Source organism: Delphinus delphis, chromosome 18, assembly GCF_949987515.2.
Source record: "Delphinus delphis chromosome 18, mDelDel1.2, whole genome shotgun sequence".
In the NCBI taxonomy this organism is placed as follows: domain Eukaryota; kingdom Metazoa; phylum Chordata; class Mammalia; order Artiodactyla; family Delphinidae; genus Delphinus; species Delphinus delphis.
In genome coordinates this window covers 69837881-69849502 of record NC_082700.1, presented here as the reverse complement: position 1 = coordinate 69849502, position 11622 = coordinate 69837881, and the positions used below count along the sequence as shown (strand labels likewise).

Below are 11622 nucleotides of genomic sequence, written 5' to 3'. Positions count from 1 at the left end.
CCTTCGAGCTGTGTGAGTTCAGAAGACCTTGCTGGAGAATATTTTTTTATCCAACTGTCTCTCTGGCATATGTCCAGTGGTACTATATTGGGATATTCTGGAACCCCTGACAGGACACCAGAATGTTATAAAAGCAGCATGTGGTAAGTGACCCTGATTGATTGATATCAAAAATTCTTTCCTAATGAATTGGCAATGCTATTCCATTTTACCTCTCAAAAAAGAATCCCGCTCTTCAATTTCTTTTTCAGCCTGATTCTAAGTCATTTGACGTTAAATCTGTGGACTTTTATTATTCTCTCTTTCCTTACCTCCCAAACTTGATTGAGGCTGCAATTAATCTTAGTAATTTCTTTAAGCTGTATGACATGATGCCTTAGGCACATTGAGGACATCCATATTTAACTTTCAAGTTTCTTAACTTTCATAAAATTTGCTTGTGTTAAATTCCTCTTCCATCTTGCTTAAAATCACCTGACATTTCCCCAAAGGGTTCGAGATATTGGATACAAATTTTGGCATCTCAAAATTCCTCCTAAATATTAGAAAACACTAGCAGTGGGAAAGTTGTTTATTACATTTTCATATTTTGATAACTGATAATTAAGAAGTTAATTTTCTTTAAAAGCAGTCCTCAACAACATAGATCTACATCTATTTGTTTATAAGATAGTTTGATATTCCATGCAGTAGAGGTAGTAGTTTTAATTTTTTTTTTTTTTTTTTTTGCGGCACACGGGCCTCTCACTGCTGTGGCCTCTCCCATTGCGGAGCACAGGCTCCGGACGCGCAGGCTCAGCGGCCACGGCTCACGGGCCCAGCCGCTCCGCGGCATGTGGGATCCTCCCAGACCGGGGCACGAACCCGTGTCGCCTGCATCGGCAGGTGGACTCTCAACCACAGCGCCACCAGGGAAGCCCTAGTAGTTTTAATATTTTGAAATTAAGATGGAACTTCTAAATATATTTTAAAAAATTAAACATTTTATGTCAATTTTCCCATAAAAGTGGAAATAAACTGGCATAATGTTAATTCATTTGCCTAACAGCAGTGAGAGTGGTCAATTTTACTTTTCCAAAATGCTCATCTCACAAATATGAAATGCTAACATTTATTAATTTTGACTAGCAGGTACACTGGAGTTTGTTATATTATTCTTTGAAATAGTTTGTACTGTTTTGTACATTGTATTTTTTCCTAAATAAGAGAAATCAATAGCTTTGCCCTAAATCTTTTGATTTTCTGGGAAGTTAGGGAGTTGGGTTGCATCTTGATGAAAGAGAGATTTTGTCCATTTTGTTAGGTTAGATCGTAGTGGCCGGTGACAAGGTTGTATATTAGTGTAGCTAAGTGAACGGGGGTGAACTCAGTGTTAGTTCAATTAATGGGTGCAGAAACAGGCAATGAATTAGCGTGTGAATCAAGCAGAGTGCTTTCTGTACCAAAACAATATTTGAAGGTAATAGGTTGTCTGTCTAGAAAAGGCATAAATGTTCTCATTGACATACGACCCTCCTCAGCAAAGAAGAGTTTGTCGCCCCGATTTTAGTGCTTGCCCTTTGAACAGTACTTGTTTCTGCAAAGTACATATTTGTCATATGCCTAGTGTATATTTTTCAAACAGTGCTTTAAGTAGGATTCAAATAATAAGTAAAGGAACTTGAGTTGTCCTTAATGTTTTAGATGCTGTAGATGCGGCTTTTGAAAATGTAAGGTGGAACTAATTTTGGCCAAGGAGTGTGGTACTAAACTACCGTTTCTATTTAAACCCCTGCCTCCCCTCCACCCTGTGTATTTTTTAAGGTTTACTAATTATAATTAATTTTCCTTTTCGAAATTCACTTTTAAGAGAAGGCTCTGCTAGCTGGCTGCAAGAGCAAGCAGCAAGCCTAATCATGCCGGGCGGAGGAGGGAGAGGGTCAAATAGTGGGGCTGTGGCTGGGTGCTAGTGGTGGGGGACTTCGAGAGGGGAACCGGCGGAGAGACTGCAGTGACACTGCCCTCCCCGGGCGGGTGGAAGCATCTCACTGGTGACGGGTCTGAAAGCACGTGGCTACGTCATGGAAAGCCAGTCTTTTCAATGCAAACTTCAACCCCTCCTCCTCCCCCTAATGCCGGTAACTCACATCCAAGGCTGGGCGAGGAATCCGGAGGGGAGATTTTCCTCATGCTCACCGTTGTTGGAAACTGGGAGAGAGAGAGAGGAAGGCGGCAGGGGATCCGAGGCGCTCTCTACCTACTACCAGCCTGACCAGGGGAGGGGTCACCTAGATTTGCATCTTTTCTTCGTGGTGGTTGAGAACTGCAGGTTCAATCCGATCCCCCTGAGCACTGGCGCTTGATTATAAAAAAAAAAAAATCGACACTGGGAGAAGGGAGGCTGTGTCTTCGGCTGTCAGACTCGGAGGTGGTATTGGTGTGTGTATGTGTGCTGGTGGTTTTTTTTTTTTTTTTCTTTTTCTTTTTTCTTTCTTTCTTTCTTTCCTTTTTTTTTTTTTTTCCTTTCCTTCTCTCCTAGGGACTACACAATGGCAGTCTTCTCTCAGTGAGATGAATCCTGCTTTGACTCCTGCAGACTCACCCAGCCTCATAGCGATCAACTAAAAGGCTATGGTTTTCTCTTTGGGGATCTTTTGTGCATTACTGTTCTCCCTGATTAGTTCTGGTCTCAGTTGGGATTTCTTTGCTTTTTTGTTTGGCTTCATGCTGAAAAAGGATTTTTTTGCCAACCCTTTGGTAATAATCCAGTGGTGATCAAGGGGATAAATCATTCACCCTGGCCGAAAAAAAACAATCTCTGAGAAGTCTCAAAGAAATATACCACGTGAGGGGAAAAAACTGGGAGAAGATCCGGAATATTATCGTTTTTCCTATGGTAAAACCGGTGCCCCTCTTCAGGAGAACTGATTTCAAATTATTATTATGCAACCACAAGGATCTCTTCTTTCTCAGGGTGTCTAAGCTGCTGGATTGCTTTTCGCCCAAATCAATGTGGTTTCTTTGGAACATTTTCAGCAAAGGAACGCATATGCTGCAGTGTCTTTGTGGCAAGAGTCTTAAGAAAAACAAGAACCCAACTGGTAAGCAAAACATGCATCATGTTATGTTTTTCCTCATAATAACCTGTCTGTTGCTCATTGAGCTAGATCTGCAGTTCGGCTATGCAGGAAGGCAGGGGAAACAGAGAAGGACCAGGACAGTGTTGTGTATAGAGGTGTTGCGTGGATAAACAAGTAACAGCTGGATCGGCGTCTGTGAGCCCCAAATCATTACCAGCATCTCTTGGCTGTGACACAATCCATCACTAGGAGGGAGGAGGAAACTTTTTTTTTTTCCTTTTCTTTTTTTGGAATGTATCTGGTTGACGATGTTTGGTGGAATATTGAAGGGTTTATGGCTTAAGGTTTGGCCCGAGGCAGTTGAAGCTTCGGTAGTTACCAGGAGAAAGAACCGCGAGCTCCCCTGACTCGTGCTGCAGGTCCGGGGACGTAGCTCGGTGCCGAGAACCTGCTCTAGACTTTCTGAGTAGCTTGCACAATATTCGCCACCCCATCACCTTCACCGAAGGAAAGAGGCCCCCTCCGTCGCGGCCCCGCTCCTCCGTCAGCCCCCGCCTCCCGCCCCCGTCTAGCTCCGCGTGCCGAAGTATGAACTCCTTCCCCCGTCTGCCTCCGACACTCCTGCTCTGGGAAAACTTGAGCAGGGCTCATGCCGGGAGGGAACCCCAGATGGAGCAGACAAGCCCGGTCTCTCTAGTATATGTAATTTAAACCTCCCTTTTAAAAAGCAGTGTCCTAGCCCGGCGTCTGGGTCCCCCGGGTGGGATGAGCCTGGCCCCGGGTCCCTGCTTCAGCCTCCTGGTGATCGTGCGCCCCCATTCCAAAAGGCTCCAACCGGGAAACTTGCAGTACATTACATAAGAAATGCAAATGCAGGTGATTCGGGGAGTCGGGTCCCCGGGATTCACTTCCCGCTATCTCAGTCTGAGGCATTTAGGGGCGGCCGCGGAGCTGTGGGCGAGCAACCCCGGGGAGGCCAGGCCGGAGGGCTGCGTGGCGGAGGCGGCGCACGGGCGAGGAGGCTGGGCGCAGCGGGTCCGGGAGCCGCGCGCGCCGGCGGCAGGGGGTGTGTGGTGTCCCCCGGTTCGCTTCAGGCCGGGGAGGGACCCGGGCTGGGTGTTCCATGTCTGGGGCCCTGTTGGGGGCGGGGCCCTGGCCGTCCTGCAGTGGCAGCCCGGGTGTCCGAGGCTCCTGACGCTGGCACTGCGGTGTAGTAGATCACGGCTCCTCGCGGGCGCCCTGACACCCCGAGCTCCACCAGGGGCCGCGCTGGCACCCGGAGCCCCAGCGGCCGGGCAGCAAGTGGCTGCCGCCTCCCTGCCTCCGAAGCTGCCTAATGCAGCCTAGTTGGGCGGCGCGCTCCCAGTGAGCTGCCGCCTGCGGGTGCCGGGGGGGAGGAGGAGGAGGAGGGGGGAAGGGGGAGGAGGAGGAGGGAGGGGAGGGGGAGGGAGGAGGAAGGGGAGGAAAGAGGGGGAGGGAGGGAGGAGGAGGGGAGGGAGGAGGAGGAGGGAGGGGAGGGAGGAAAGAGGGGGAGGGAGGGGAAGGGGAGGGGAGGGGAGGAGGGGGAGGAGGTGTGGGTGGGCGGGGATGGAGGCGGTGGGTGTGGATGCTGAGCACCCCCTGCAGCCCCCTCTGCTGCGGCAGAAGGGAAAGTGCAAGTTCTGAGACCCTCCGGAAGGGCAGATGCTCGCGTGCTGGCGGACGCCTGGCAGTTGCCGTCAGCTGGGACCTTCGGATGGCTGTTGAGTCTGTGGGCGCGGTGCTGCAGCGGGCCCCGTGCCTCCGTCCTGGAGTTCTCATCCCTGTGTTCTAGCTCTCCCCGCTTTCTTCCCGTCCCCCTCTTCTTCCCCCCAACCCGACCCCCACCTCCTCCATCCCCGGTCCTTTGACCCTTCTCTCTCTTAACTTAGCGTTTAGCAGCTCTGAGATGATCCCACCATCCTGAGAGCTACCCAACGAGAAGGCAATGTGGTCACCTTACCAACCACGTCTCCAGTTGGGCTGTCAGGTGTACCCTAACCCCGCATCAAGCCCAGCACTTGCTGATGCCTTGGTCATAGCTAGATCTGCAACACTACCATCTCAAGTTCACGCGAAGACCCTTTTGGCAAGACTTCCTAAAGTGGGACAAGCCAAGGGCTGCGGTGGGGTTCCTCCCTCACACAGTAAAACTACTGGTTTTTGAAACCTTCTTGTGTTCTTCTTTGAAAAGATTTAGCTCCCTCTGAGACAGGACTACTAGAAAAGCATTTCTTTAGACTTGGCCATTTGTTTAGGGATCTTGAAGTCAGTCCCTCCATAGTACTGGAGAGTGGGCAATAATTCAGCATGGAACAGTAAATTTCCTTACTGCCTTTGATAATGTCTTTTTTTTTGTAAACAGTTTTACTGGAAACACTAAGTTTCACCGATACACGATTCAAGATCTTTTTATTACACCTCCCCCACCCCACCCACTTTCATCTCTCTGGAATAAAGTAGATTTTTTTTTTTCCTTCCGAGGCATTTGGAAGGTGTCAAACAAATGACAACTTATTTTTAGAGCAATTTATTTTGCAGCTTATGAATGCTAAAGTACTCGGGGGTGAATTGATGGGTTAACTCAAACTCTGTCTAACAATGGCTCCGACTACTCCACTAGGATAGTTTAAGTCCTAGATTGCCAGGGGTGAGAATTCCAACCTTGGAGTTGGAGCATTTTGTAAATTATTTTTTAAATGGGACATTAATGTGTCACACTATGTATCTCACCTTCTAAAAGTTTTGCCTTTTGAGCTTAAACCATCCTGTGCCTAGCCATTCTCTTTCAGGATTGTAGTTGGTAAATTCCATTCTCCTTCTGCTATTAACATGAAGCCTAAAATCATTTGCAGGTTTTTGATCCCAAGATAGCAGTATAACTAAGAAGTTAATTGGGTAATCGAAATAAAACAAAGACTAAAATCCTCGTAACTGTTAAAACCAAAAAGAACAGATTGACTACTACCTATTACGTTATCTTAAATCTAAAACGAGGACAATTAAGTGGTTTCAGACTAAGAAGCTTGTCAGAATACCTGCACGTACCAGTAGTAGGACCATGAATTTGGTGTAACGACTTCTTATTAGATGAATTTTTCTTCCCAATCTTTGTAAGTTATAAAATGATTTACTGATTATTCCCACTGCTTTAAGTTGTCAACAAGTACAGGCAGTTCGGTCAGGGGTTCCTGAAAGGAATTTCAGAGTACTGCTATATAATCAGGTTGGTGTAGAAATAAGCAAATGATAGAGTCATGAACTTAAGGGCAAAATTACTCATCTACCCAAAAGTTCTTAATTCATGTTTAAATAAGAGGTGTTAATTAAGTAGGTTTTTTTTTCGTTGTTTTTATGTAAAAGTTAACTGGAAAAGAGCATGAAGAATATATTTGCACAATATATGCTTTTTAAAATAAATTGCAATAGCTTAGAAATCCTGGATAGAAAGTAAATTTACTGTCTTCATAAACATGTCCAATATCTCACAATACAACTATTATCAGAGAACACACACACACACACACACACACACACACACACGTGCGCTTCATGTCCTACCTTCCCTTATTTTCCCAGTAGAGGAATAGCTATATGTTTATAATAGATGTTACCTTCTTCAACTGTCACTGCATGAGTTATGCAAGGTGACTGTATTTTAGGCAGATCATTAAATAGGGAATACTGAGTCCAACGCACTTACTTTGCCTGGAGGAGGGCTTGATATGTTTCTTTAAATTAGTACTGAGAGTTTGGACTGACCGACATGTGTCACAGGCCAGTTTGGGAAATAATCTAGGTCGCTGAAATCTGAGCAATGGCTGCCAAGGAAATAAATATGGTTGGAAAAAAGAAGTCCACAATAGGGGACTTCCCTGGTGGCGCAGTGGTTAAGACTCCGTGCTCCCAATGCAGGGGGCCAGGGTTGGGGAACTAGATCGCACATGCATGCCGCAACTAGGAGTTTGCATGCCACAACTAACTAAGGAGCCCGCCTACCACAACTAAGGCCCAGGGCAATCAAATAAATAAATAAATATTAAAAAAAAAAGTCCACACTAAAGATAAATATGAAGGTCGTATCATGGATGTCTCTTCAGATACATAATGTCCAACAGGCAAAGGAAGCCACAGACCCTCAAATATATACAGCTACTCACACATACAAACTTCCACGGCTTGATAGGATTTTGGAAAGCAGAGATTTTAAGAAAAATTGTAACCAGATGTAATTTTATTGGGTACCAGCGTTTGTGGCAAGGAGGGTACGAAGCGGATGCCCTAGACCTAGTTCTGCAGAGCATATTTAGAAAATCCCACAAACTCATGGCCCTGAGTGTTTCCTCTTCTGAACTGTCTCCGTCTCTGCCATGAAACTTTGAGATGAAACAAGCAGGGCTTGGTAGAATTCACTGTCACTTTCTATTTCCTACTTTTTTTGGGTGTCTTCCAGCCCTGCTTTTGCCTTTGACTAAGCTGTTTTAGGTGCCAAAAACATCTGGTGTGCCACTGTTGCTCATTTAAATATATGTTATTCTTTTAAAGCTACTTGCTTTACATCTAGGGGCGGTCATGGCTTTGAGAAGTGAGAAAATAGGAAGAGGGAGAAGAAAAAGGAGTAAAGCATTTTTCACCCCTTCTCCTCTGCCTGCCGACTCATCTTGGGTTCCTGTAGAGCTGGGTGAGCCACAAATGGGCCATACATAACCTGTGCATTTCTAAACACTGAGCATATGTAAAATGGAGACATCAAATTCAGACTGCATGGCTGGAACACCAAACAGATGTAAGGTCCTTCTCTTTCTAGTATGCTTGCCTTCAGCGTGGGATTCCATGTAATATGAGTTGGCCTTGGATTCCATCTAGGAAGCTTCATTACTGAAGTAGCATAATGAGTTTTGCAGGCAGTAGCACTTCCTGAACCAAAGGATGACATGTTAGGTAGGCTTCCAAGTATTGATTTGTTGGGAGTGTCGACTGTTTTGTTTTATGTTTGTTTTAATTTATATCCAAGTTAACGAGTGTGAAATCCAATCAGTGATCATCTAAGCTTGGTTTTAACAGTGGAGATCACTTTAGTTGTACCCATATCCAGCCTGTTCTCATCTTAGGCAGCCTCCCTGAGAACATCCGTTCAAATGATGCATTGCTTTCAGAAGGTGCTAAAGCTAATTCTATAGTTCATATTTCCTATGCGGAGCCACTCCTTTAAAAATGTTCAAACCCAGTCTTCCATGTTTTAGCAACACAAACACTGAGGACTTTTGTGAAGTGTTTTTATACATATTGTAACAAGGACAACCACCAAAGGTTTTGCTCCTTTGTACATTTTGGCATCATAACTCACTCAATTGACTCATAAGCTTTCTATAAATATGTAGATGTCTCAAAATGGAAGCATTTATTCAAGATAGTTTCTTATGGTTTATGGGGAAACAGTTGGGATGTTTGAACAGTATATTTGAAGCTCCTCTACTAAGTTTTAAATGAGACATTGCATCGTGTCTATATTCTTAATAAAACCTTTGAGCCCAACTTAGTACCACCTCCAGGAAGGACAGGGGGCCAGGGAAATACCAGCAGACACGTCTATCTGCCTGGTGCCATAGTCTGTGTGGTGTTTCTTAGGGTTTTAGATTGTGTACCGTGTACTACATTTAGTTATAAGAGTTGAACTTGAGCACAGAACAGCAGGGAATTGTCTGAGGGCGACTTCTCAGTTCCTCCATATGCCTCCAGAGATGCACTAACTTTTTTTTTTTTGCTATTCTGCTTTTGAAGGACCAAGTATGTCTTGATGTTCTCCCTGTATATTTCTCTGGTTGGTACAAACTAACTTTCTGCTTTGGCCAGAAGTAAAAGGTAGGATGATGAAGGGAAGAGGAGTTGAAAGGAGGAATCCTTAGGGCTTTCCTAAACATGAAAGCAAAAATGGAGGCATAGTGCAGACATGTTTTACAGGGAACACTGACGTTTTTGTTTATCTAACCTACTAACACCATCGAAGAAAGTCACCTAACAATTGTTGAGCACTGTTGCCTTTATCGCTGTCCCCTGGCAAAAACTCAGGTTTTGACAAGTCTCAGGTTTTCAATACATTTGTATTAAATGAACTAACGGTGAAAAATAGCGTTTTCTGAGAAAGTTAACTGTGGGACTGTAGCTGCCACTGTCGTACAATTTACTTGGTGAAGTTCACTTAACGCCTACTCCTTTCCAGCAGTGCCAACCAAGAATTTGGCTTCTAAATGGTAAAACCAAGAAGGAAAAACAGCTGTTAGTGGCCTTCTTTCTCTTCATGCTCCGCGCCAGGGCATCCTGAAACATGGTTTGCAAACATTCCCCTGGGCTCAGGCCTTCCTCAAACACACAAGCGCATTCACCCCTCCTGGCCCGCTCACCCTTTAAATAACAAGTGTTAGGACACCATTTGGTTCCCTCTGCCAGAGCCCCCCTTCATTTTCTTTTCTGATCTTTAATGTTCTCCAAAAGGAAGGCAGTCCGAAAAACAGTGGAGTGAACTTGAATTGTTTCTCTCTTCCTGTCTGAACTCCTTTCTGTGAAGATGGTCACTGGGCCCATCCGATGTGGCATGTTTCCGTTCTAGAGTGGACAGCACCTAAACAGCCTCGAGTTTCACTTGCTTTGAAAGGAGGTGCCCCCTCCCTTCCTATTTTGTTCTTTTCCGTTTTAAAGCAGTCATTTGCAAACTTGGTGGCGCCCTGCTTTCCCAAAACCACACTCAGCTACTCAGCTTCCGCCCTCCGGAGCCACCGTCAAAGGCGGACGCACGACTGGGGCAGAGCCCCGCTCGCCAGAGCAGCAAGCGGGACGTGGACTGTTTTCTGCTCGCCACGAGCCGGCCACCTCTGCGGCTCGGATCTGCTTCCAGGAGTCGGGCCCCTCGGGGATCTGGCCGGAGCCGGGCTCGGAGTCTGCCTAATGGAGCCCCGAAGAGAGGAGGCACGCAGGCGACGCGTCGCCTTCCTGCACTGTGACCCGCGGCCAGAACTCCCGGGACCGGCCAACCTGCGCTCCACGCCTCGGGGCGTCTGGGGCTCCGCGGCGCAATGCGGCGGAAGCGGCCCGTCCGAGCCGCCGTAGCGCGGGAGGTATCCGTTGCCACAGGGATGACCTCTGACCCCGGAGCGTCTCTGGGGGCTCGGAGGCCGGCGCAGCCGTTGCTATGGAAACCACGTGGCCGGAAGCCGCCGGGTGGGCGAGACGGGGTGTGCGTGCCGCGCCGGGTGTTGACGCGGCGCACCTTGGCGGGCACCGGCCCGGCGACCTCGCGCGCGCCTCAGTGCGTGCCCGGGCTGAAGGGCGAAGGAAGAGTTTGGTTCCAGCCCACAGGTGGCCCCCTTCCCGCGACGCACTGCAGGGTTTAGAGGAAAAGGGACGGGGCGGGAGGAAGGAGCTAGGTAGGTGGCGGATGCGCCCAAGTTCCGGACTGGGAGAGCATGAGTCCAGCCCGCACTAGCTACTGGGAGGCCGAGGAGGGCTCCTGAAATTCTCTGGGCCTCAGTTTCTTCGACTGCAGTGCAAGGGCATTGATTAGAATAATCTCAGGTCGGCCCCCGCTCTCATGTTCCAAGCGTCTCGTAACTTTCCACCCGATCTGGATTCTGAATGAACTTTTCCCTCTTCCCTGTACCTCTCCTGGACTGTGTTGAGTATATTTAAGTTGTAGTTTAAACCCGAGGCTATCGGAGATGGAAGGCCACCTGCGGGCTCATGACCGACCTTGCAGAGGTGTGGCAACTCCTTGCCGGTGCAGAGGTAACTCTTCCAAGAGCCGGTTTTGAGTGGTAGGGAAAGCACAGTACACAGCTTTGAGCCCTGGAAGAAGACACGCGTTGTATTTTACTGGTGACACCACCAAGAGCTCTTCATGCATTTTACAGAGTTGTGTGGTTGGTGCTGAAACAGGTGGCATTCTTTTGTATCTGTTGTATTCCCCAGGTGGCTTTTCCTGCAGTCTCAACATTTTTTGGAGAGGACTCGACCTACCTTGGCTTGTTTTTCCTTCTGTTATCTTGGACTGTTGGGAAGAATCACAAGCATTTTCACATCTGAAAACCCACACACACAACTTCACTGTATATTTAGAAGTTGAAAAAGACTATTTTGAGGGTATGATAAGGCAAGCTCACTAGTTTATAAAAGAACAGCTAGATCCAAATTGTGTTTCGGCGGATGGAGTAGGTTAAGGTTACCTGCTCAGATGGCTTTACACTTTTTAAAGACATTTTGTTGGCCTAGTTTCCAAATAGTCTTTTAACCTTTTTTTGTTCCCCTTATGATAAGAATTACCTCCCTGAAGTTTGCTTTTCGAAGAACTGGCCATCAGTTTCTCAAGAAGACTGGGTAGAATATTCACATCTCAAGGCACAGGGAAAGAAAGTAAGTGCCTCCAGGAAGGACTTTTGTTTCCTAAACCCAGAATTTTATAGTATGTGCCAGCATAGGGGAGGTTTTGGGATTGGTATAAAGGATAGATGGGCTTTGAATTGCTTCAGTAGCTGCATTTGTGTTCTTACAAAGA

At 46.8% G+C, this 11622-nt stretch overlaps 1 protein-coding gene across 1 annotated transcript in view; it reads left to right on the top strand.

Moving 5' to 3' along the window:
* The first annotated feature begins 2410 nt into the window (after positions 1–2410).
* The window catches only part of FGF14 (fibroblast growth factor 14), a 615927-nt gene continuing 606715 nt past the window's right edge, over positions 2411–11622 (top strand). Inside the window, exon 1 of the mRNA XM_059995780.1 lies at positions 2411–3080. Coding sequence (XP_059851763.1) covers positions 2873–3080 — 208 coding nt within the window. The 5' untranslated portion in view covers positions 2411–2872. The remainder of the gene's footprint in view (positions 3081–11622) is intronic.